The 25,970-nt window shown below is 65.8% G+C and overlaps 1 protein-coding gene and 2 long non-coding RNA genes across 3 annotated transcripts; all 3 read left to right on the forward strand.

The window, feature by feature from the left end:
- The first annotated feature begins 1,708 nt into the window (after positions 1-1,708).
- Positions 1,709-18,994, forward strand: CLIP3 (CAP-Gly domain containing linker protein 3). Its single transcript, XM_053933124.1, has 14 exons — positions 1,709-1,768; positions 2,865-3,005; positions 4,850-4,989; positions 5,843-5,936; positions 7,183-7,344; positions 8,757-8,875; positions 10,255-10,491; positions 12,232-12,367; positions 13,137-13,259; positions 14,064-14,192; positions 15,127-15,250; positions 16,160-16,224; positions 16,909-16,978; positions 18,912-18,994. Exons 2-14 carry the CDS (start codon positions 2,873-2,875, stop codon positions 18,964-18,966), a joined length of 1,587 nt encoding a protein of 528 aa, XP_053789099.1. The 5' UTR covers positions 1,709-1,768; positions 2,865-2,872; the 3' UTR covers positions 18,967-18,994.
- Positions 18,995-21,724: 2,730 nt separating this feature from the next.
- On the forward strand, positions 21,725-23,475 carry LOC128782672 (uncharacterized). Its single transcript, XR_008428871.1, has 3 exons — positions 21,725-21,812; positions 22,069-22,480; positions 23,442-23,475. It is a non-coding gene; the product is annotated as an uncharacterized LOC128782672 (long non-coding RNA).
- A 1,067-nt stretch (positions 23,476-24,542) lies between these two features.
- LOC128782671 (uncharacterized) lies at positions 24,543-25,970 on the forward strand. Its single transcript, XR_008428870.1, has 3 exons — positions 24,543-24,650; positions 25,727-25,784; positions 25,904-25,970. It is a non-coding gene; the product is annotated as an uncharacterized LOC128782671 (long non-coding RNA).

Raw genomic sequence — 25,970 nt, forward strand, 5'->3', positions numbered from 1 at the left:
CCATTGAGAGGATCCACAATCCCCTTGAGAGGATCCCAAACCCACTTGAAAGGATCCCAAACCCACTTGAAAGGATCCCAAACCCACTTGAGAGGATCCAAAGCTCCTTGAAAGGATCCAAAATCCCACTGAGAGGATCCCAAACCCCACTGAGAGGGTCCCAAACCCCCTCGGGGGGGGGGGGTCTGCAGGTGTCCCCATTGTACCCCACTGTCCCCACTGCTCCAGGTGCCCCCATTGTCCCTGGTGGGGTCTCTGTGTGATGTACTCACCGCACCCCATAGACCCCAAATCCCCCATAGCCCCCCACAGACCCCAAATCCCCCATAGCCCCATAGCCCCTATGGACCCCATAGCCCCCATAGCCCCCCATAGCCCCCCATAGACCCCAAATCCCCCATAGCCCCCCATAGACCCCATAGCCCCTATAGCCCCCCATAGACCCCAAATCCCCCATAGCCCCCAAATCCCCCATAGCCCCCCATAGCCCCCATAGCCCCTATAGCCCCTATGGACCCCATAGCCCCCATAGCCCCCCATAGCCCCCCATAGACCCCAAATCCCCCATAGCCCCCATAGACCCCATAGCCCCTATAGCCCCCCATAGACCCCAAATCCCCCATAGCCCCCAAATCCCCCATAGCCCCCCATAGCCCCCATAGCCCCTATAGCCCCTATGGACCCTTATAGCCCCCATAGACCCCATAGCCCCCAGATCCCCCATAGCCCCATAGCCCCCATAGCCCCCATAGACCCCAAATCCCCCATAGCCCCCCATAGCCCCCATAGCCCCTATAGCCCCCAAATCCCCCATAGCCCCCCATAGCCCCCAAATCCCCCATAGCCCCCCATAGCCCCCATAGCCCCTATAGCCCCCAAATCCCCCATAGCCCCATAGCCCCCAAATCCCCCATAGCTCCATAGCCCCCAAATCCCCCATAGCCCCATAGCCCCCAAATCCCCCATAGCCCCCATAGCCCCCAAATCCCCCATAGCCCCTATAGCCCCCATAGCCCCTATAGCCCCCCATAGACCCCAAATCCCCCATAGCCCCCAAATCCCCCATAGCTCCCCATAGCCCCCATAGCCCCCAGATCCCCCAAAGCCCCCATAGCCCCATAGCCCCCATAGCCCCATAGCCCCCAAATCCCCCATAGCCCCCCACAGACCCCAAATCCCCCATAGCCCTCATAGACCCCAAATCCCCCATAGCCCCCCATAGACCCCATAGCCCCCCATAGCCTCCCATAGACCCCATAGTCCCTATAGCCCCTATGGACCCTTATAGCCCCCATAGCCCCCCATAGCCCCCCATAGACCCCAAATCCCCCATAGCCCCCATAGACCCCAAATTCCCCATAGCCCCTATAGCCCCCCAAGCCCCCCATAGCCCCCATAGCTCCCATAGCCCCCATAGACCCCAAATCCCCCATAGCCCCCAAATCCCCCATAGCCCCCATAGCCCCCATAGCCCCCATAGCTCAATAGCCCCATAGCCCCCATAGCCCCCATAGCCCCCATAGCCCCCCATAGCCCCCCACAGCCCCCAAATCCCCCATAGCCCCCCATAGACCCCAAATCCCCCATAGCTCCCATAGCCTCCATAGACCCCATAGCCCCCCCAAGCCCCCCTATAGCCCCTCCCCAAGCCCCCCGTAGCCCCGCCCCTTGCCCAGGCCCCGCCCCGCCGCCCCCCGCCCGCCCCCCGCCCCCTGGCGGCCGCGCACGCGCACTGCGCCGGGCCCATCCCGCGGCCGCGGACCCGCAGGTACCGGGGGGGGGGAGCGGAATTTGGGGGGGGGTCGGTGCCGGTACCACCCCGGGCGGTGCGGGGAGGGGGGGGTCGGTCCCGGTGTCCCCCGGTCCTTCAGCCCCGGCCCAGCCCCGCCCCGGCCCCGCCATCCCCGGCCGCGCTCCCTGCGCATCCCTCGGGCCCGGCCCGGCCCCGGCGGGGGCGGGGGGCGCATCCCGGAGAGCCCCCTCCCCATTTTCGGGGACGCATCCGCATTCCCGGGGACCCCTCCCCATCCCGGGGACCCCCAGCCAGGCCCCTGTGCATCCCGGAGCCCCCATCCCCATCCCTGTCCCACCCTGCATCCCCATCCTCCCCTGCATCCCGGAGCCCCCTCCCCACCCCGGTCCCCTCCGCATCCCGCCGCCCCCTCCCCATCCTCGGGGACCCCTCCCCATCCTCGGGGACCCCCAGCCAGGCCCCTCCTTCATCCCGGTGCCCCCATCCCCATCCCGGTCCCTCCCAGTATCTCGATTTCCCCCGGGATCCCGCCGCCCCCTCCCCATCCCCGCCGCCCCCTCCCCATCCTCGGGGACACATCCGCATTCCTGGGGACCCCTCCCCATCCCGGGGACCCCCAACCAGGCCCCTCCTCCATCCCGGTGCCCCCTCCTCATACCCGGTCCAGGTGCCCCCTCCCCATTCCCGGTGCCCCCATCCCGGTCCCGTTGTCCCCATTCCCACTCCCGGTGACCCCTCCCCATCCCAAATTCCCCCTCCCCATCCCAGTCCTGGTACCCCCTCCCCAATTCCGCTGCCCCCTCCCCAATCCCGGGGTGCACTCCCCACTCCCGGTGCCCCCTCCCCATTCCCGGTGCCCCCTCCCCATCCCAAATTCCCCCTCCCCATCCCAGTCCCGGTGCCCCCTCCCCAAATCCGCTGCCTCCTCCTCATTCCCGGTGCCCCCTCCCCACTCCCGGTGCCCCCTCCCCATTCCCGGTCCCGGTGCCCCCTCCCCATTCCCACTCCCCCATCCCCTCACCCCCGGCAGCCCAAGGCGGGGGTGCAGCCCCTCCCAAACCCCCCAAACCCCCCCAAACGCCCCCAAACCCCCCCGTCCCCTCCCCCCCAGGCCTCGCCATGACCAAGGAGCGCGGGGGGGACCCCCCGGCGGGGGGGACGCCGCCCCCCGACCCCCCCAGCCCGGTGGTGGAGCGGCGCAAGAAGCCGATGGTTCATCCCGCCGCCCCCGCCCCCCTGCCCAAGGACTACGGTGAGACCCCCCCCCCCAAAAAAAAACGGACCCCCCCGTGCAGATGGGAGACCCCCACAGGGGATGGGGAAACCCCAAAAAGGGACCCCCCCAAAAAAAGGGACCCCCCCTAGGGATGGGGGACCCCACAGGGGATGGGGAAACCCCAAAAAAGGGACCCCCCCCAAAAAAGGGACCCCCCCCTAGGGATGGGGGACCCCACAGGGGATGGGGAAACCCCAAAAAGGGACCCCCAGAGGGGGACAGGGAACCCCCCAAAACGGGACCCCTTCAAGGGACAAGGGACCCCCCCCCAGGGGATGAGGGACCCCCAAAAAGGGACCCCCGAGGGACAAGGGACCCCCCCCAGGCGACAACGACCCCCCCAGGGCACAGAGGACCCCATGGGGACCCCCCAAAAATGCCCAGAATGGCTTTGGGGGGTTTTTTGGTGGCTGCTCCAGGGCTGAGCATTTTGGGGGTGTGACCCCCCCCAGGGGACAGGGACCCCCCCAGGTGACAACGACCCCCCAAAAAGGGACCCCCCCGGGCACAGAGACCCCCCCAGGGCACAAAGGACCCCATGAGGACCCCCCAAAAATGCCCAGAGTGTCTCTGGGGGGGTTCTTTGGTGGCTGCTCTGGGGCTGAGCATTTTGGGGGTGTGACCCCCCCAAGGCACAGGGACACCCCCAGGTGACAGGGACCCCCCAAAAAGTGACCCCCCCACGTGACAACGACCCCCCAGGGCACAGAGACCCCTGCAGGGCACAAAGGACCCCATGGGAACCCCCCAAAAATGCCCAGAGTGTCTCTGGGGGGTTCTTTGGTGGCTGCTCTGGGGCTGAGCATTTTGGGGGTGTGACCCCCACCAAGGGACAGGGACCCCCCCAGGTGACAACGACCCCCCAAAAAGTGACCCCCCCCCAGGTGACACCAACCCCTGCAGGGCACAGAGACCCCCCCAAGGCACAGAGACCCCATGGGGACCCCCCAAAAATGCCCAGAGTGGATCTGGAGGGTTCTTTGGTGGCTGCTCTGGGGCTGAGCATTTTGGGGGTGTGACCCCCCCAAAGCACTGGGACCCCCCCAGGTGACAGGGACCCCCCAAAAAGAGACCCCCCCCACGTGACAACGACCCCCCAGGGCACAGAGACCCCTGCAGGGCACAAAGGACCCCATGGGGACCCCCCAAAAATGCCCAGAGTGTCTCTGGGGGGTTCTTTGGTGGCTGCTCTGGGGCTGAGCATTTTGGGGGTGTGACCCCCCCAAGGCACAGGGACCCCCCCAGGTGACAACGACCCCCCAAAAAGAGAACCCCCCCATGGCACAGAGACCCCCCCAGGGCACAAAGGACCCCATGGGAACCCCCCAAAAATGCCCAGAGTGTCTCTGGGGGGTTCTTTGGTGGCTGATCTGGGGCTGAGCATTTTGGGGGTGTGACCCCCCCAAAGCACTGGGACCCCCCCAGGTGACAGGGACCCCCCAAAAAGTGACCCCCCCACGTGACAACGACCCCCCAGGGCACAGAGACCCCTGCAGGGCACAGAGGACCCCATGGGGACCCCCCAAAAATGCCCAGAGTGTCTCTGGGGGGTTCTTTGGTGGCTGCTCTGGGGCTGAGCATTTTGGGGGTGTGACCCCCCCAAGGCACAGGGACCCCCCCAGGTGACAACGACCCCCCAAAAAGAGACCCCCCCATGGCACAGAGACCCCCCCAGGGCACAAAAGACCCCATGGGGACCCCCCAAAAATGCCCAGAATGGCTTTGGGGGGGTTGTTGATGGCTCCTCCAGGGCTGAGCATTTTGGGGTGCCCCCCCCTCGTGTCCCCCCCGTGTCCCCCCCCGTGTCCCCCCCCCCCCAGCCTTCACCTTCTTCGACCCCAACGACGCGGCGTGCCGGGAGATCCTGCTGGACCCCCGGACCACCGTGGCGCAGCTCTTCGCCATCCTGCGCCAGTGGGTGCCGCAGGTGCAGCACAGCGTGGACGTCATCGGCAACGAGGTGGGCACGGGGGGCTTCGGGGGGGTCCCGGGGGGGGGGGTTGAGGGGGATCTGGGGGGGGGTTTGGGGGGTCCTGGGAGGGTTCTGATGGGGTTTGAGGGGGTTCTGGGGGGGTTCCGGGGGGATCTGAGGGGGTTTGGGGGGTCCTGGGAGGGTTCTGATGGGGTTTGAGGGGGTTCTGGGGGGGTTCCGGGGGGATCTGAGGGGGTTTGGGGGGTCCTGGGAGGGTTCTGATGGGGTTTGAGGGGGATCTGAGGGGGTTCCGGGGGGATCTGAGGGGGTTTGGGGAGGTTATGAGGGGGTTTGAGGGGGATCTGAGGGGGTTTAAGGGGGTTCTGGGGGGTTTAGGGGGGATGTGAGGGGATTTAAGGGGGTCCTGGGGGGGTTGACGGGATTTGGGGGGGTTTGGGGGGTCCTGGGGGAGTTTGAGGGGGATCTGAGGGGATTTAAGGGGGTTCTGGGGGGTTTGGGGGGGTCCTGGGTGGGGTTTGCAGGAGATCTGAGGAGGTTTGAGGGGGATCTGAGGGGGTTTGGGGGCTTCTGAGGGAGTTTGGGGGGTCCTGGGGGGCTTTGGGGGGTCCTGAGGGATGTCCCCAGTGTCCCTGGGGTGTCCCTGAGGTGGCACTGGTGACACTGGGGTGTCACTGGTAGCACTGGGGTGGCACTGGGATGTCCCTAGGGTGGCACTGGGGTGTCCCCGGGATGACACTGGTGGCACTGGGGTGTCCCCGGTGTCCCTGGGGTGGCACTGGGATGTCCCCAGTGTCCCTGGTGTCCCTGGGGTGGCACTGGGGTGTCCCCGGTGTCCCTGGTGTCCCTGGGGTGGCACTGGGGTGTCCCCGTGTCCCCGCAGATCCTGCGCCGCGGGTGCCACGTGGACGACCGGGACGGACTGACGGACATGACCCTGCTGCACTACGCCTGCAAGGCCGGCGCCCACGGCGTGGGTGGGTGACAGGGACGGGGACAGGGCCACCCGTGTCCCCCAGCGTGTCCCCAGGGTGTCCCCAGGGTGTCCCTAGGGTGTCCCCAATGTCCCCCTTGTCCCCAATGTCCCCAGTGTCCCCCTTGTCCCCAATGTCCCCCATGTCCCCATGTCCCCCTGTCCCGCAGGTGACCCCATGGCCGCTGTCCGTCTGTCCATGCTGGGTGTCCCCAATGTCCCCACTGTCCCCAGTGTCCCCAATGTCCCCAAATGTCCCCAGTGTCCCCAATGTCCCCAGTCCCCCCATGTCCCCAATGTCCCCAATGTCCCGCAGGTGACCCCGCGGCCGCTGTCCGTCTGTCCATGCTGGGTGTCCCCATGTCCCCATGTCCCCATGTCCCCGATGTCCCCGATGTCCCCAATGTCCCCAATGTCCCCAATGTCCCCATGTCCCATGTCCCGCAGGTGACCCCGCGGCTGCTGTCCGTCTGTCCACGCTGGGTGTCCCCAATGTCCCCACTGTCCCCAGTGTCCCCAATGTCCCCATGTCCCCAATGTCCCCAATGTCCCCATGTCCCCATGTCCCCAATGTCCCCATGTCCCCATGTCCCCATGTCCCCAATGTCCCCATGTCCCCATGTCCCCAATGTCCCGCAGGTGACCCCGCGGCCGCTGTCCGTCTGTCCATGCTGGGTGTCCCCATGTCCCCATGTCCCCCTGTCCCGCAGGTGACCCCGCGGCCGCTGTCCATCTGTCCATGCTGGGTGTCCCCAGTGTCCCCAATGTCCCCAATGTCCCCGATCCCCCCAATGTCCCCATGTCCCCCTGTCCCGCAGGTGACCCCGCGGCCGCTGTCCGTCTGTCCACGCTGGGTGTCCCCATGTCCCCATGTCCCCATGTCCCCAATGTCCCCAGTGTCCCCAATGTCCCCAATGTCCCCATGTCCAATGTCCCGCAGGTGACCCCGCGGCTGCTGTCCGTCTGTCCACGCTGGGTGTCCCCATGTCCCCATGTCCCCCTGTCCCACAGGTGACCCCGCGGCTGCTGTCCGTCTGTCCACGCTGGGTGTCCCCATGTCCCCATGTCCCCCTGTCCCACAGGTGACCCCGCGGCTGCTGTCCGTCTGTCCACGCTGGGTGTCCCCATGTCCCCATGTCCCCAGTGTCCCCCATGTCCCCCATGTCTCCAATGTCCCCAGTATCCCCATGTCCCCAATGTCCCCAATGTCCCCGATCCCCCCAGTGTCCCCATGTCCCCCTGTCCCGCAGGTGACCCCGCGGCCGCTGTCCGTCTGTCCACGCGGCTGCTGGCGCTGGGCGGGGACGCGGGGCTGCGCAGCCGCTGGACGCACATGAACGCGCTGCACTACGCCGCCTACTTCGACGTGCCCGAGCTCATCCGCACCCTGCTGCGGGCCGCGGCCCCCCGAGGTGAGGCACCGGCACCCCCACATCGGGAATGAGCCCCCCACATCGGGAATGAGCCCCCCAGATCGGGATTGGCACCCCCAGATCGGGACCGGCACCCCCAGATCGGGAATGAGCCCCCCAGATCGGGACCGGCACCCCCAGATCGGGAATGAGCCCCCCACATCGGGAATGAGCCCCCCAGATTGGGACTGGCACCCCCAGATCGGGAATGAGCCCCCCAGATCGGGACCGGCACCCCCAGATCGGGAATGAGCCCCCCAGATCGGGAATGAGCCCCCCAGATCGGGACCGGCACCCCCAGATCGGGAATGAGCCCCCCAGATTGGGACTGGCACCCCCAGATCGGGAATGAGCCCCCCAGATCGGGAATGAGCCCCCCAGATCGGGACCGGCACCCCCTCATCGGGAATGAGCCCCCTAGATCGGGACTGGCACCCCCAGATCGGGACCGGCACCCCTGGATCCGGGCTGGTACCCCCGGATTGGGGCTGGCACCCCCAATTCGGGAATGAGCCCCCCACACCCGGACTGGCACCCCCAAATCGGGACTGGCACCCCCACATCAGGACTGGCACCCCCACATCGGGAATGAGCCCCCCAGTTCGGGAATGAGCCCCCCACATCGGGACCGGCACCCCCAGATCGGGACCGGCACCCCCAGATATGGGCTGGCACCCCCGGATCAGGACTGGCACCCCTGGATCGGGAATGAGCCCTAAAATTTGGGATTGGCACCTCCACACCCGGACTGGCGCCCCCAGATCGGGAATGAGCCCCCAATTCGGGACCGGCACCCCCACATCGGGAATGAGCCCCCCAATTCGGGAATGAGCCCCCCAGTTCGGGAATGAGCCCCCCACATCGGGACCAGCACCCCCAGATCGGGACTGGCACCCCCAGTTCGGGGTTGGCACCCCCAGATCGGGAATAAGCCCCCCAGATCGGGAATGACCCCTCACATGGCCGTGCCTCAGTTCCCCCCCTACATTTGGTGATTTTGGGGTCCCGCCGTGGTTTTGGGGTGCCCCACCATGCCCCGTGCCTCGGTTTCCCCCTCTGCTTTTGGGGGGTTTTGAGGTTTCCCCCTTGCCGTGCCTCAGTTTCCCCTGGGATTTTTGGGATCCCCCTCGGTTTTTAGGATCCCCCGTACATCTATAACCCCCACTGATTTTTGGGGGTTCCCCGTGCCTCAGTTTCCCCACTACATTTGCTGGTTTGGGGTCCCCCCGTGCCCCGTGCCTCAGTTTCCCTCTCTGCTTTCGGCGTTTTTTATGTTTCCCCCTTGTGGTACCTCAATTTCCCCCGGGATTTTTCGCCCCCCCCACCTCGGGTTTTTGCGATCCACCCCCTGCCCTGACTTTTGGGGTTCCCCGTGCCTCAGTTTCCCCCTTCCCCCCCCGAATTTCCCGCAGTGCTGCACTCGACCTGCAGCGATTTCAGCCACGGCACCGCGCTGCACATCGCGGCCTCCAACCTGTGCCTGGGGGCGGTGCGCTGCCTGCTGGAGCACGGCGCCGACCCCGCCCTCAGGGTACGGGGGGGTTTTTGGGGGTGTCCTGGGGGGGGTTTTGGGGGTCTTGGGGGGGTTTTTTTGGGGTGGGGGACTCCGGGGGGCTCGGGGATTTGGGGGAGATTTGGGGGGATTTGGGGTTTGGGGTTTGGGGCGGGGCGCTGTCTGCTGGAGGACAGCACCGACCCCGCCCTCAGGGTACGGGGGGCTTTGGGGGGGTCCTGGGGGGTTTTATTTGGGGTGGGGGGCTCCGGGGGGCTCGGGGATTTGGGGGGGATTTGGGATGGATCGGGGATTTGGGGGGGATTTGGGGGGATTTGAGGTTTGGGGTGCTGCCTGCTGGAGCACGGCGCCGACCCCGCCCTCAGGGTACGGGGGGGTTTGGGGGGGTCCTGGGGGGGTTTTTGGGGTGGGGGGCTCGGGGGGGTTGGGGGTGATTTGGGATGGATCGGGGATTTGGGGGGGATTTGGGGTTTGGGGCGGTGCTGGAGGACAGCACCGACCCCGCCCTCAGGGTACGGGGGGGTTTGGGGGGGGTCCTGGGGGGGTTTTTGGGGCTCCTGGGGGGGTTTGGGGGTTTTTGGGGTGGGTTTGGGGGGTCTTGGGGGCACACTGGGGGGGGGTCCTGATGGGTTTGGGGGTCCTGAGGACACAGTGGGGGGGTCCTGGGGGGGTTTTGGTGCCACCAAAACCTCCGGAGACCGGGAACACCCTGGGCTTCCTCTGGAGAGACACGAGGCCACCTGTGGCCACCTGTAGCCACGCTTGGCCACCGAATGGGGGGGTCCTGATGGGTTTGGGGGTCCTGGGGAGTTTTGGGGTGGCTTTGGGGTGTCCTGGGGGCACAGTGGGGGGGTCCAGTGGAGTTTTGGTGCTACCAAAACCTCCAGAGACCGGGAACATCCTGGGCTTCCTCTGGAGAGACACGAGCCCACCTGTGGCCACCTGTGGCCACCTGTAGCCACGCTTGGCCACCGAATGGGGGGGTCCTGATGGGTTTGGGGGTCCTGGGGAGTTTTGGGGTGGCTTTGGGGTGTCCTGGGGGCACACTGGGGGGTCCAGGGGAGTTTTGGTGCCACCAAAACCTATGGAGACCGGGAACACCCTGGGCTTCCCCTGTAGAGACACGAGGCCACCTGTAGCCACCTGTGGCCACCTGTGGCCACCTGTAGCGACGCGTGGCCACCAGATGGGGAGGTCCTGCTGGGTTTGGGGGTCCTGGGGGCACAGTGGGGGGGTCCTGGGGGGTTTTGGTGCCACCAAAACCTCCAGAGACCGGGAACACCCTGGGCTTCCTCTGGAGAGACACGAGGCCACCTGTAGCCACCTGTGGCCACCCTTAGCCACGCGTGGCCACCTCAGACACGGCCCCCCGTTGCCCCCCCCCCCCCCCCCCCCAGAACAGCAAGGGCCAGGTGGCGGCCGAGGTGGTGCCGGACCCCACGGACATGGCGCTGGACCGGGCCGAGGCGGCCGAGGCGGCGCGGGAGCTGCGGCGGCTGCTGCTGGACGCGGTGCCGCTGAGCTGCAGCCTGCCGCGCGTCACCCTGCCCAACTACGACAACCTGCCCGGCACGCTGATGCTGCTGTGCCTGGGGCTGCAGCTGGGGGACAGGGTGCGGCTGGACAGCGGCAAGGTGTGTCACCCGTGTCACCTGTGTCACCCTGTGTGTCACCTGTGTCACCCCAAACCCGCCCCGTGTCACCCCAAACCTGCCGCGCGTCACCCTGCCCAACTACGACAACCTGCCCGGCACGCTGATGCTGCTGTGCCTGGGGCTGCAGCTGGGGGACAGGGTGCGGCTGGACAGCGGCAAGGTGTGTCACCCGTGTCACCTGTGTCACCTGTGTCACCCTGTGTGTCACCTGTGTCACCTGTGTCACCCCAAACCCGCCCCGTGTCACCCCAAACCTGCCCCGTGTCACGCTGATGCTGCTGTGCCTGGGGCTGCAGCTGGGGGACAGGGTGCGGCTGGACAGCGGCAAGGTGTGTCACCCGTGTCACCTGTGTCACCCTGTGTCACCCCAAACCCGCCCCGTGTCACCCCAAACCTGCCCTGTGTCACCTGTGTCACCCCCTGTGTCACCTGTGTCACCCCAAACCCACCCTGTGTCACCCCAAACCTGCCCTGTGTCACCTGTGTCACCCCAAACCTGCCCTGTGTCACCTGTGTCACCCCCTGTGTCACCCCCTGTGTCACCTTGTGTCACCCCAAACCTGCCCTGTGTCACCTGTGTCACCCCAATGTCACCTGTGTCACCTGTGTCACCTGTGTCATCTGTGTCATCTGCGTCACCCCAATGTCACCTGTGTCACCTGTGTCACCTGTGTCACCTGTGTCACCCTTGTGTCACCTGTGTCACCTGTGTCATCTGTGTCACCTGTGTCACCTGTGTCACCTGTGTCACCCTTGTGTCACCTGTGTCACCTGTGTCACCTGTGTCACCCCAATGTCACCTGTGTCACCTGTGTCATCTGTGTCACCTGTGTCATCTGTGTCACCCCAATGTCACCTGTGTCACCTGTGTCACCTGTGCCACCTGTGTCACCCCAATGTCACCTGTGTCACCCTTGTGTCACCTGTGTCACCTGTGTCACCTGTGTCACCCCAATGTCACCTGTGTCACCTGTGTCATCTGTGTCACCTGTGTCATCTGTGTCACCCCAATGTCACCTGTGTCACCCTTGTGTCACCTGTGTCACCTGTGTCATCTGTGTCACCCCAATGTCACCTGTGTCACTCTCCAAGACCCCCTGTGTCACCCCAATGTCACCCATGTCACCACAATGTCACCTGTGCCACCTGTGCCACCTGTGTCACCTGTGTCACCTGTGTCACCCCAATGTCACCTGTGTCACCCTTGTGTCACCTGTGCCACCTGTGCCACCTGTGTCACCTGTGTCACTCTCAACACCCCCTGTGTCACCTGTGTCACCCCAGTGTCACCTGTGCCACCCCGGCGCCCTCTGTGGGACCCCAGAGGTCCCCATGTCACCCAGGGCCGGGCTGGATTTGGGGTTCAGGTGCCACCCAGGTGTCCCCTGTCCCCAGGTGGGCACCCTGAGGTTCTGTGCCACCACGGCCCATGTTGGGATTTTGGGGTTTGGGGTTTTTTTGTAGGATTGGGGTTTTTTGGGGTATTTTTTGGGAATTTCGGGGGCGATGTTTTTGGGGTTCAGGTGCCACCCAGGTGTCACCTGTCCCCAGGTGGGCACCCTGAGGTTCTGTGGCACCACGGCCTTGGCTGGCATTCCGGGGAGGATTTTGGGGTTTGGGTTTTTTTGTAGGGTTGAGGGTTTTTTGGGGTATTTTTTGGGAATTTCGGGGGTGATGTTTTTGGGGTTCAGGTGCCACCCAGGTGTCCCCTGTCCCCAGGTGGGCACCCTGAGGTTCTGTGGCACCACGGCCTTCGCCAGCGGGCAGTGGGCGGGGGTGGAGCTGGACGAGCCCGAGGGGAAGAACGACGGCAGCGTGGGGGGGGTCCGCTACTTCATCTGCCCCCCCAAAACGGGTACGGGACCCCCGCGACCCCCTGGGGTGGGGCTGGGACCCCCGGGACCCCCGGGAATCCCTGGGAGTGGGGCTGGGACCCCCTGGGGTGGGGCTGGGACCCCCCCCAGGACCCCTGGGACCCACCCGGGACCCCCTTGGGGATGGGGCTGGGACCCCCGGGACCCCCTGAGGTGGGGCTGGGACCTCCTGGGGGTGGGGCTGGGACCCCCAGGACCCCCCTGGGACCCCCTGAGGGTGGGGGGATCCCCTGGGGGGGGCATCCCTGGACCTTTTGGGGGTGGGGTGGGGGGTTGGGACTGGGTCATACTGGGCTGGACTGGTTTGTACCAGGTTGGACTGGTCCTTACTGGTCCATACTGGTCTGTACTGGTCCTTACTGCTCCTTACTGGTCCATACTGGTCTGTACTGGTCCGTACTGGTCCGTACTGGTCCCTACTGGTCCATACTGGTCCATATTGGTCCGTACTGGTCCGTACTGGTCCTTACTGGTCCTTACTGGTCCGTACTGGTCCTTACTGGTCCATACTGGTCCATATTGGTCCTTACTGGTCCTTACTGGTCCATACTGGTCCTTACTGGTCCATATTGGCCCTTACTGGTCTGTACTGGTCCATATTGGTCCCTACTGGTCTGTACTGGTCCGTACTGGTCCTTACTGGTCCATACTGGTCCTTACTGGTCTGTACTGGTCCTTACTGGTCTGTACTGGTCCATATTGGTCCTTACTGGTCCTTTACTGGTCCTTACTGGTCCGTACTGGCCGCAGGCATCTTCGCCTCGGTGTCCAAGATCTCCAAGGCCGAGGAGCAGCCCCCGGCGCCGTCGCCCCCCCCGAGCCCCCCGGGACCCCCGGCCCGAGCCCCCCACAAATCCCGCAAGGACAAGAGAGGTACAGACCCCCCCCCGAAATCCACGGGAGCCCCAAAATCCAGGGGAACCCCCCCCCAAAATCCACGGGACCCCCAAAACACAGGGAACCCCCCCAAAAATCCACGGGACCCCCAAAATACAGGGGAACCCCCCCCCGAAATCCACGGAGCCCCAAAATCCAGGGGAACCCCCCCAAAAATCCACGGGACCCCCAAAATACAGGGGAACCCCTGAACCCCCCCAAAATCCAGGGGAACCCCCCAAATTCCAAGGGAACCCCTGAACCCCCCCAAAATCCCGCAAAGGATGGGCGTGGCTGGGTGTGCTGATGGTGGGTGTGGCAGGGTGTGGTCACCGTGGCTCCGCCCCCATCCTCCCGGAAGTGGGCGGGGACGTGGCTGGGATGGGCGTGGCAGGGTGTGGTCACTGTGGCTCCGCCCCCAGCCTCCTGGAAGCGGGCGGGGCGTGGCTGGGATGGGCGTGGCAGGGTGTGGTCACTGTGGCTCCGCCCCCAGCCTCCTGGAAGCGGGCAGGGGCGTGGCTGGGATGGGTGTGACAGGGTGTGGTCACTGTGGCTCCGCCCCCAGCCTCCCGGAAGCGGGCGGGGGCATGGCTGGGATGGGTGTGGCAGGGCGTGGCAGGGTGTGGCCACTGTGGCTCCGCCCCCAGCCTCCCAGAAGCGGGCGGGGGCATGGCTGGGATGGGTGTGGCAGGGCGTGGCAGGGCGTGGCCACTGTGGCTCCACCCCCAGCCTCCCGGAAGCGGGCGGGGGCGTGGCTGGGATGGGCGTGGCAGGGTGTGGTCACTGTGGCTCCGCCCCCAGCCTCCCGGAAGCGGGCGGGGGCGTGGCTGGACCGCGAGGGCCGGCGGGTGGCGCCGGGGGACGCGGTGCTGGTGGCCGGGCAGCGCCAGGGCCGGGCGCGCTTCTACGGCCGCACCGACTTCGCCCCCGGTGAGAGCCCGACCCCGCCCCCTGATCTGACCCCGCCCCCTGATGGGACCCCGGCCCACTGAGACCCCGCCCCGCTGAGACCCCGCCCCCTGATCAGACCCCAGCCCACTGAGACCCCGCCCCGCTGAGACCCCGCCCCAATGAGACACTGCCCCCGATGAGACCCCACCCCACTGAGACCCCGCCCCAAGGAGACCCCGCCCCACCGATACACCGCCCCCGATGAGACCCCGCCCCGCTGAGACCCCCGCCCCAAGGAGACCCCGCCCCACTGAGACACCGCCCCCTGCACAGACCCCTCCCCAGAGACCCCGCCCCCTGATGTGACCCCACCCCCTGATGAGACCCCTCCCTATGCCGAGACCCCGCCCCTCGCCAATGTCCCTGATATCCCCGATGTCCCCGATGTCCCCCCAATGTCCCCCCAGTGTCCCCAATGTCCCCAATGTCCCCGATGTCCCCAATATCCCCGATGTCCCCGATGTCCCCGATGTCCCCGCTGTCCCCGATGTCCCCGGTGTCCCCGATGTCCCCGATGTCCCCGCTGTCCCCGATGTCCCCGATGTCCCCGTGTCCCCGATGTCCCCGATGTCCCCGCTGTCCCCGATGTCCCCGGTGTCCCCGGTGTCCCCGATGTCCCCGCTGTCCCCGATGTCCCCGGTGTCCCCGGTGTCCCCGATGTCCCCGCTGTCCCCGATGTCCCCGGTGTCCCCGATGTCCCCGATGTCCCCAATGTCCCCGATGTCCCCGATGTCCCCGATGTCCCCAATGTCCCCGATGTCCCCGATGTCCCCAATATCCCCGATGTCCCCGATGTCCCCGATGTCCCCGCTGTCCCCGATGTCCCCGGTGTCCCCAATATCCCCGATGTCCCCGATGTCCCCGCTGTCCCCGATGTCCCCAATGTCCCCAGTGATGTCCCCGCTGTCCCCAGGGTACTGGTTCGGGGTGGAGCTGGACTCTGCGGGGGGCAAGCACGACGGCTCCGTTTTCGGGGTGCGCTACTTCACCTGCCCCCCCAAACACGGCGTCTTCGCACCCCCCTCCCGCGTCCAGAGGTACGGGGGACACGGGGGGGACACGGGGACAGAGGGACAGGGGGACACGGGGGGACACGGGGACATGAGGACATGGGGACAGGGGGGACATCAGGGGACACGGGGGGACACGGGGACATGGGGGGACATGGGGACGGGGGGGACATGGGAGGACACGGGGACAAGGGGGGACGGGGGGACATGGGGACAGGGGGACATGGGGGGGACACGGGGACATGGGGACACAGAGGGACATGGGGACAGAGAGGGACATGGGGGGACACGGGGACATGGGAGGACACGGGGACAAGGGGGACAGGGGGACATGAGGGGCGACATGGGGACACGGGGGGACATGGGGACATGGGGGGACATGGGGACAAGGGGGACACGGGGACAAGGGGGGACGGGGGGGACAGGGAGGGACAGGGGGACATGGGGGGACACGGGGACATGGGGACACAGAGGGACATGGGGACAGAGGGGGACGTGGGGGACACGGGGACAAGGGGGGGACAGGGGGGGACACAAGGGACATGGGGACATGGGGGGAAACAGGGGGGACATGGGGACAGGGGCGGATACAGGGACGGGGGGGACACAGGGATATGGGGGGACATGGGGAGACGGAGGGACATGGGGATGGGGGGACTTGGGGACAAGGGGTGACATGGGGACATGGGGACAGGAGGGGACACGGGGCGGATACAGGGACGGGGGGGACACAGGGACAGGGAGGGACATGGGGACAAGTGGGGACAGGAGGGGGACATGGGGGATATGGGGACACAGCCGGGACGTGGAGGGGACATGAGGGGACACTGGGATGGGACAGTGGGGTCACAGGGAGGTCACAGGGAGGTCACCCAGGGGTCACCCAGGGGTCACAGGGGACACTGTGGTCACCCCCTGTCCCCGTGTCCCCCCCAGGGTCGGGGGTCCCAAGGAGGAGCCCGGGGATGGCAGCTCCGAAAAGAAGGGACAGCCCGTCACAGGTGAGGGGCGGGGCAGGGCGGTGATTGACAGGTGGGCGGGGCAGGGCGGGACAGTGATGGACAGCTGGGTGGGGCACTGATTGACAGGTGGGCACTGATTGACAGGTGGGCAGGGCATTGAGTGACAGGTGGGTGGGGCTGGGTGGGACAGTGATGGACAGCTGGGTGGGGCAGGGTGGGACTATGATTGACAGATGGGTGGGGCAGGGCAGGTGCTGATTGACAGGTGGGTGGGGCAGACACGGGCAGGGTGGGTGGGGCAAAGCAGTGATTGACAGGTGGGCGTGGCAATGATTGACAGGTGGGTGGGCAGGGTTGGCACTGCTGATTGGCTGTTGAGGGTGATGTGACCGTGTCCCCCCTTGTCCCCGTGTCCCCCCCATGTCCCCGTGTCCCCCCCATGTCCCCATGTCCCCGTGTCCCCCCCATGTCCCCGTGTCCCCCCCATGTCCCCGTGTCCCCCCTTGTCCCCATGTCCCCTTGTCCCCCGTGTCCCCCCCGTGTCCCCTTGTCCCCCGTGTCCCCGTGTCCCCCCTGTGTCCCCCTCATGTCCCCATGTCCCCCCCGTGTCCCCCTCATGTCCCCGTGTCCCCCCCCCGTCCCCATGTCCCCCCCGTGTCCCCGTGTCCCCCTCATGTCCCCGTGTCCCCCCCGTGTCCCCGTGTCCCCCCCGTGTCCCCGCAGTGTCACAGCCCAAGCGCTTCCCGGCCGTGCGGACCCCCAAGGACATCACATCCGAGAGCTCCTTCTCCAGGTGGGGACAGGGACAGGGACACCGGGGGTGGCTCTGTCCCCGGGGGGTGGCTCTGTCCCCACGCTGTCCCCGGGGGGGTGGCCCTGTCCTTGATGGGGTGGCCTTGTCCCTACGCTGGCCCTGTCCCTGAGGGTGTCCCTGTCCCCCTGTCCCTGTCCCCGGGGGGTGTCCCCGTGTCCCCAGGCCATGTCCCCACGCTGTCCCCATGTCCCCAGGGGGTGTCCCTGTCCCCAGGGGGTGTCCCTGTCCCCCAGGCCATATCCCTGTCCCTGGGGTGTGTCCCTGTCCCCAGGGGGCTGTCCCCGTGTCCCCGGGGGGTGTCCCCGTGTCCCCAGGCCATGTCCCCACACTGTCCCCATGTCCCCAGGCCATGTCCCTGTCCCCAGGGGGGTGTCCCTGTCCCCAGGGGGTGTCCCTGTCCCCCAGGCCATATCCCTGTCCCTGGGGTGTGTCCCTGTCCCCGGGGGGTGTCCCCGTGTCCCCAGGCCATGTCCCCACGCTGTCCCCATGTCCCCAGGCCATGTCCCTGTCCCCAGGGGGTGTCCCTGTCCCCCACGCTGGCCCTGTCCCCGGGGGGTGTCCCCATGTCCCTGTCCCTGTCCCCAGGCCATGTCCCTGTCCCCAGGGGGTGTCCCCATCTCCCCGTCCCTGTCCCCGGGGGGTGTCCCTGCCCCCATGTCCCTGTCCCCACGCTGGCCCTGTCCCCACACTGGCCGTGTCCCCGGGGGGTGTCCCCATGTCCCTGTCCCCAGGGTGGTGTCCCTGTCCTCGGGGTGTGTCCCTGTCCCCCTGTCCGTGTCCCCACGCTGTCCCCGTGTCCCCAGGGCGTGTCCCTGTCCCCACACTCTCCCTGTCCCCGGGGGGTGTCCTTGTCCCCCTGGCCGTGTCCCTGTCCCTGTCCCTGTCCGTGTCCCCACGCTGTCCCCATGTCCCCAGGGGGTGTCCCTGTCCCCGGGGGGTGTCCCTGTCCATGTCCCTGTCCCTGTCTCTGTCCGTGTCCCCACGCTGTCCCCGTGTCCCCAGGCCATGTCCCTGTCCCCAGGGGGTGTCCCTGTCCCTGTCCCTGTCCCCCTGTCCCTGTCCCCCTGTCCCCCTGTCTGTGTCCCCCTGTCCCTGTCCCCACGCTGTCCCCGTGTCCCCAGGCCATGTCCCTGTCCCCAGGGGGTGTCCCCATCTCCCTGTCCCTGTCCCCGGGAGGTGTCCCTGTCCCTGTCCCTGTCCCTGTCCCCATCCCTGTCCGTGTCCCCACGCTGTCCCCGTGTCCCCAGGCCATGTCCCTGTCCCCGGGCCATGTCCCTGTCCCCCTGTCCCTGTCCGTGTCCCTGTCCCTGTCCCCCTGTTCCTGTCCGTGTCCCCACGCTGTCCCCGTGTCCCCAGGGGGTGTCCCCATGTCCCTGTCCGTGTCCCCACGCTGTCCCCGTGTCCCCAGGGGGTGTCCCCATGTCCCTGTCCATGTCCCCACGCTGTCCCCGTGTCCCCAGGGGATGTCCCTGTCCCTGTCCCTGTCCCTGTCCCTGTCCCCCTGTCCCTGTCCGTGTCCCCACGCTGTCCCCGTGTCCCCAGGGGGTGTCCCCATGTCCCTGTCCGTGTCCCCACGCTGTCCCCGTGTCCCCAGGGGATGTCCCTGTCCCTGTCCCTGTCCGTGTCCCCACGCTGTCCCCGTGTCCCCAGGGGGTGTCCCTGTCCCTGTCCCTGTCCCTGTCCGTGTCCCCACGCTGTCCCCGTGTCCCCAGGGGGTGTCCCTGTCCCTGTCCCTGTCCCTGTCCGTGTCCCCACGCTGTCCCCGTGTCCCCAGGGGGTGTCCCTGTCCCTGTCCCTGTCCCTGTCCGTGTCCCCACGCTGTCCCCGTGTCCCCAGGGGGTGTCCCTGTCCCTGTCCCTGTCCCTGTCCCCCTGTCCCTGTCCGTGTCCCCACGCTGTCCCCGTGTCCCCAGGTTACTGTTCTGCTGCTGGTTCCCGTGGATGCTCCGGGCCGAGATGCAGTCCTAACCCCCCCCCTCCCCCCCTCTCCCCTCCCCCACCCCGCCGCCCCCGCCGCCCCTCCCCCACCCCAGTGCCTTGGTGCCCCTCCCCCCACCCGGGGAGACGTGATGTGACCCCCCCTTGTCCCCCTCCTGTCCCCCCCCCCCGTCCCCTCCCCCTGTCCCGGGCTGTTCGTTCTGGAACCTTCCCCACTGGGGGGGGGGGGGGGCTTTGGGCGTGGCCCCTCCTCCCATTTTGGGGCCAAATCTGCCGATAGCAGCGATGGGGGAGGGGCCAGAGCCCCCCAACCCCCCCCCCGACCCCCCCAAAACCCCAAATTTGGGCCCAAATCTGCCAGTAACAACAATGGGGGAGGGGCAAGAGCCCCCCAAACCCCCAGACCCCCCCAAAACCCCAAATTTGGGCCCAAATCTGCCATAACAGCGATGGGGGAGGGGCCAGAGCCCCCAAATTCTGATTTTGGGCCCAAATCTGCCGATAACAGCGATGGGGGAGGGGCCTGACCCCCCCCAAACCCCCCAGGCCCCCCCAAACCCCAAATTTGGGCCCAAATCTGCCGATAACAGCGATGGGGGAGGGGCCAGAGCCCCCAAATTCTGATTTTGGGCCCAAATCTGCCGATAACAGCGATGGGGGAGGGGCCAGGGCCCAATTTTGGGGGTGCTCACTGATAACAGCGATGGGGATAAGCGACCGCAGCCCCCCCAAACCCCCAAATTTTGGGGTGTTCACTCCGGAATCTATTAATTAATTAATTAACCAATTAAGGGGGTTGAGGCCACGCCCCTTCCCGGAACGTTCTGGGCGTGCCAAATCCCAAATTTTCGGGCTGTTCACTCCGGAATTTATTGATTTTTTTTTTTTTTTTTGGGAGGGGGGGGAAACCCGTGCCACGCCCACCACTCCCAAAAATATTTTTGGTGACTCCACACCCCCCCCCGCTAAAATTTTTAGGGCTGTTCCCTCCGGAACCAATTAACGAATGAATTAATTAACATCGGGAATTGACGCCACGCCCCTTCCCGGATAATACTTTGGGGATCCCCAAAATCTCGATTTTTTTTAAGGATTTTTTTTTTTCCCCCTCCCCTCCCCAAAAACAGGGCCCGAAGTGGGGGAGGGGTCCCAGAGGGTCCCTCCTGGCCGCCCCTCCCCCCCCCCCGCAGTAGCAATAACGCCCCTCCCCCCCCCGCGCTCGTGTCAGTGGCTTTAATGTCCCCAAGTGTCCCCCCCCCCCCCCCCCCAAAAAAATGTCCCCTCCCCCCCCCCTTCCGCTGCCGCATGGGACCCCGCGGAGCCGCTTCTGCCACAATAAAATCCTTTGTACCGGAAATGGGGGAGAAATGGGGGAAAAACGGGAAAAAAAGGGGAAAAAAGGGGAAAAAACGGGGGGGAATGGGGAAAAATGGGAGGAAATTGGGAAAATGGGGGGGGAATGGGGGAAAAATGGGGGGAAAATGGGGAAAATGGGGGGGGAATGGGGGAAAAATGGGGGGAAATGGGGAAAATTGGGGGAAAAATGGGGAAAAAAATGGGGGAAAAATGGGGGAAAAATGGGGGGGAAATTAGGAAAATGGGGGAAATTGGGAGGAAATTGGGAAAATGAGGGGGGAATGGGGAAAATAGCGGGGGAAATGGGAAACATGGGGGGAAAATGGGGGAAAAATGGGGAAAAAGGGGGGGAAAGGGGGGAAAACGGGGGGATGGGGAAAATGGGGAAAATTGGGGGGAAAATGGGAAAAAGGGGGAAAAACGGGGGGGAAACGGGAAAAATGGGGAAAATTGGGGTGGAAATTGGGGGATTTGGAGAAAAAATGGGGGAAAGTGAGGGGGAAATGGGGGAAAAAATGGGGGAAATGGGGAAAACGGGAAAAATGGGGGAAATGAGGAGAAATGGGGAGAAAATGGGGGGAAAGTGAGGAGAAATGGGGGAAAGGGGGGGGAATGGGGGAAAATTTGGAATAAATGGGGGAAAGTGAGGGAGAAATGGGGGGGAACGGGAAAATTTGGATAATGGGGTAAAAATGGGGGAAATGGGGAAAATGGGGGAAATAATGGGGGGAAATGGGGAAAATGGGGGAAATAATGGGGGGAAATGGGGAAAATCGGGGGGAAATTGAGAAAAAATGGGGGGAAATTGGGAAAATTGGGAAAAATTGGATTTTGGGGAGGGGGGAATTGTATTGGGGAGGAGGAAAATGGGATTTTGGGGGGGGGACATGGAGGGACCCTAAAACAGCGAAAGGAAATGGGGGGAGGGGGAGACTTCAGAGTGGGGGAGGGGACCCCAAATCTGGGGGAAATGGGGGGGGGACCCAAAAACCGGGCGGGGAGGACAAAACTGGGGGCGAGCCCAAATGTGGGGTGGGGGTGGGGACAGCGAGGGTCCCGTGAGGGACCCGGGGACCCCTCGGGTGAGGGGAGGGGACCCCAAAACCCCCCCCAGCGCCGCCATCTTGTCCCGGCGCGCGGCGATGACGTCACGCCCGGGCTCGTTCTGTATGCGCAGCTAATCTGCATGACCACGCCCATATGAGGCGGGTCCGGCTGTCACTCACGCTGTTAGTCACGCCCACTCCGATGGAAGCCGCGATAAGGTGTTGTTGTCACTCAATGCATTAGCCACGCCCCCTAATGCGGACCACGCCCATTATAGTTGTTATTGACGTCCCTAAGCCACGCCCCCATCTTAGCCCCGCCCAGGGCGTGTCCCCGTCAGCCCCAGGCCACGCCCCCGGGCGGTTCCCGCCGTCCCTTCCCGGTTCGCGCTCCCGGCCCCGCCCCCAGGCGTGGCCCCGCCCCTTTCCCCGTTCCGGTTCCGAGCCCGCTCCGGACCGGCGCCGCTCCCGCAGGTACCGAACCCCCCCCCAGACCCCCGGGACCCTCCCCCGGGACCCCCCCGGGACCCCCCCCGGTGCTCCCCACCCCCCCCCCCAAACCGTGACTCAGCGCGGCCCCGCCCATTCCCGGAAAGCCGCGCCCGGTACCGGGACCGGAGCGGGACCGGAGCCCTGTGGGGGGGTCCCGGGGGGGGTCTGGGGGGGGGTCCCCGGAACCCCCCCCGGTGCCGCGGGTGTCGCCTAACGGTGCTGTCTCCTTCTCTTCCAGCCGCTCCCAGTGCTCCCAGTAGCGCCCCGCTGCCCTCCCAGTGCTCCCAGTGCCGCCCCAGCGCTCCCAGTACCCCCCCAGTAACCCCCCCAGTAACTCCCAGTGCCGCCCAGTAACTCCCAGTGCCCCCCCAGTAGCTCCCAGTGCTCTCCCAGTAACTCCCAGCGCTCCCAGTTCCCCCCCCAGCGTTCTCCCAGTAGCTCCCAGTGCCTCCCAGTGCCTCCCAGTAGCTCCCAGTCCGGCATGTTCCTGGTGAAGGGGCTGCTGGGGGGCGGGGGCGGTGGGGGAGGGGCCGGGGGGGGCCTCCCCGGGGGCATCGGCTCCGTCCTGGGGGGGCTCCTGAGCGGGGAGGGGGCGGGGGCGGCGCCGGGGGGGCCATGGGGGTCCTGGGGGGCGTCATCAGCGCCATCAGGTGAGGGGACACTGGGGGGGATTGGGGACATTGGGGGGGATTGGGGACATTGGGGACACTGAGGGGGATGGGGGCATTGGGGGGGATTGGGGACATTGGGGGGTTTGGGGACATTGGGGACACTGGGGGGGATTGGGGACATTGGGTTGGGGGTCCTGGGGGGCGTCATCAGCACCATCAGGTGAGGGGACACTGGGGGGGATTGGGGACACTGGGGACACTGAGGGGGCTGGGGGGATTGGGGACACTGGGGGGTTTGGGGACATTGGGGACATTGGGGGGGATTGGGGACATTGGGGACACTGAGGGGGCTGGGGGCATTGGGGGGTTTGGGGACATTGGGGGGTTTGGGGACATTGGGGGGATTGGGGACATTGGGGGGTTTGGGGACACTGCGGGGGATTGGGGACATTGGGGGGTTTGGGGACATTGGGGGGATTGGGGACATTGGGGGGTTTGGGGACATTGGGGGGTTTGGGGACACTGGGGGCGATTGGGGACATTGGGTTGGGGGTCCTGGGGGGCGTCATCAGCCCCCCGTCAGTGAGGGGACACTGGGGACACCGGGGGGACATTGGGGACACTGGGGGGGCTGGGGACACCGGGGGGATTGGGGACATTGGGGACACCGGGGGCACTGGGGACACTGGGGGGATTGGGGACATTTGCGACATTGAGGACATTGGGGGCTTGGGGACATTTGGGATATTGGGGACATTGGGGGGTTTGGGGACATTGGGGACATTTGGGGGGGGTTGGAGGGATTGGGGGACACTGAGGGACACTGGGGGGGGTTGGGAACATTGGGGACAGTGGGGACATTGGGGGTTGGGAACATTGGGGACACTGGGGGATTTGGGACACTGGGGGGACATTGGGGGGACACTTTGGGGTGGCGGGTGACAGACACTTTGGGATGGGAGGTGACACTTTGGGGTGACCCCTCTGCCCCCTCCCGCAGCGAAGCCGCCGCCCACTACAACCCCGAGCCCCCCGTAAGTGACCGCCAGCCCTCCCCCCCTCCTTGGGGACCCCCGGGGGTGTCCCCTGAATCCCCCCCCCCCGGATTTGGGGTCCCAGATTTGGGGTCCCAGATTTGGGGTTCCCTGACCCCCCCGGATTTGGGGTCCCAGATTTGGGGTTCCCTGACCCCCTTGGATTTGGGGTCCTGGGTTTGGGGGTCCTGGATTTGGGGTCCCCTGTCCCCGCTGGAATTGTGGTTGTGGATTTGGGGTCCCCTGTCCCCCCCCATTTCCCCCCTCCATATTTGGGGTCTCGGATTTGGGGTCCTCTATCCCCCCCTGGATTTGGGGTCCCCTGACCCCCTGAGTTTGGGATCTTGGATTTGGGGTCCCTGTCCTTCCCCCTGGGGTTTGAGGTCCTGGATTTGGGGTTCCCTGACCCCCCCGGATTTGGGGTCCCGGATTTGGGGTGCCCTGACCCCCCCGGATTTGGGGTTCCCTGACCCGCCCGGATTTGGGGTCCCGGATTTGGGGTGCCCTGACCCTCTTGGATTTGGGGTCCCGGATTAGGGGTCCCAGATTTGGGGTTCCCTGACCCCCCCGGATTTGGGGTGCCCTGACCCTTTTGGATTTGGGGTCCGGGGTTTGGGGTCCCGGATTTGGGGTGCCCTGACCCCCCCGGATATGGGGTCCCAGATTTGGGGTGCCCTGACCCTCTTGGATTTGGGGTCCGGGGTTTGGGGTCCCAGATTTGGAGTTCCCTGACCCCCCCCGGATTTGGGGTCCCGGATTTGGGGTGCCCTGACCCTCTTGGATTTGGGGTCCGGGGTTTGGGGTCCCGGATTTGGGGTCCCGGATTTGGAGTTCCCTGACCCCACCCGGATTTGGGGTCCCGGATTTGGGGTGCCCTGACCCTCTTGGATTTGGGGTCCGGGGTTTGGGGTCCCGGATTTGGGGTCCCCTGACCCCCCCCAGATTTGGGGTCCCGGATTTGGGGTGCCCTGACCCTTTTGGATTTGGGGTCCGGGGTTTGGGGTCCCAGATTTGGGGTTCCCTGACCCCCCCCAGATTTGGGGTCCCGGATTTGGGGTGCCCTGACCCCGCCGTGCCCCCCCCAGCCCCCCCGTGCCCACATCTCCACCGTCGATGCCAACGAGAGCGAGGAGGTTCGGCAGTTCCGGCGCCTCTTCACCCAGCTGGCCGGGGAGGTGAGGGATCCGCCGGGATCCACCGGGATCCACTGGGATCCACCGGGGTCCACCGGGGTCCACTGGGGTCCAGTGGGATTAGCCGGGATCCACTGGGGTCCACCAGGGTCCAGTGGGATCCACCAGGATACACTGGGATAGACTGGGATCCACTGGGATCAAGTGGGGTACACTGGGATAGACTGGGGTACACTGGGATCCACTGGGGTACACCGGGGTCCAGTGGGATCAGCCGGGATCCACCGGGGCACACTGGGATAGACTGGGATCCACTGGGATTCACCGGCGTCCAGTGGGATCCACCAGGGTCCACTGGGATCTACTGGGGTACACTGGGATCAGCCGGCATCCGCTGGGATCCACCGGGCTACACTGGGATAGACTGGGATTCACCGGGATCCACTGGGGTCCAGTGGGATCCACTGGGATCTGCCGGGATCCACTGGGGCACACTGGGATAGACTGGGATCCACTGGGTTATACTGGGATCCACCGGGATCTACCAGGGTCCACTGGGATAGACTGGGATCCATTGGGATCCACCGGGATCCACTGGGGTCCATTGGGATGGACTGGGATCCCCAGGATTTGGGGGTTCCCCCAGAATTCGGGGTCAGGATTTGGGGTGGGTCAGGATTTGGGGTTCCCTCAGGATTTGGGGTCAGGATTTGGGGGTTCCCCCAGGACTCGGCATCAGGATTTGGGGTTCCCCCAGGATTTGGGGTCAGGATTTGGGATGGATCAGGATTTGGGGTTCCCCCAGGATTTGGGGTCAGGGTTTGGGGTGGGTCAGGATTTGGGGTTCCCCCAGGATTTGGGGTCAGGGTTTGGGGTGGGTCAGGATTTGGGGTTCCCCCAGGATTTGGGGTCAGGATTTGGGGTTCCCCCAGAATTCAGAGTCAGGATTTGGGGTGGATCAGGATTTGGGCATTCCCCCAGGATTTGGGGTCAGGATTTGGGATTCCCCCAGGACTCGGGGTCAGGATTTGGGATGGATCAGGATTTGGGGTTCCCCCAGGACTCGGGGTCAGGATTTGGGGGTCCCCAGCCCCCCCTGACCCCCCCGTTCCCCCCAGGACATGGAGGTGAGCCCCACCGAGCTCATGAACATCCTCAACAGGGTCGTCACCCGCCGTGAGTGCCCCCCAAAACCGGGGCTCGGGGGGGATTTTTGGGGTGCCCGCGACTCCTGAGGGGGCTCTGGTGGGCTCCAGGAGTCGGGGGCCCCCCCAAAATCCCCCGTGCCCCCCCAGATCCCGACCTGAAGACGGACGGCTTCGGGCTGGACACGTGCCGCAGCATGGTGGCCGTCATGGACGT

This window comes from Vidua chalybeata (assembly GCF_026979565.1).
Source record: "Vidua chalybeata isolate OUT-0048 chromosome 35 unlocalized genomic scaffold, bVidCha1 merged haplotype SUPER_35_unloc_1, whole genome shotgun sequence".
In the NCBI taxonomy this organism is placed as follows: Eukaryota; Metazoa; Chordata; class Aves; order Passeriformes; family Viduidae; genus Vidua; species Vidua chalybeata.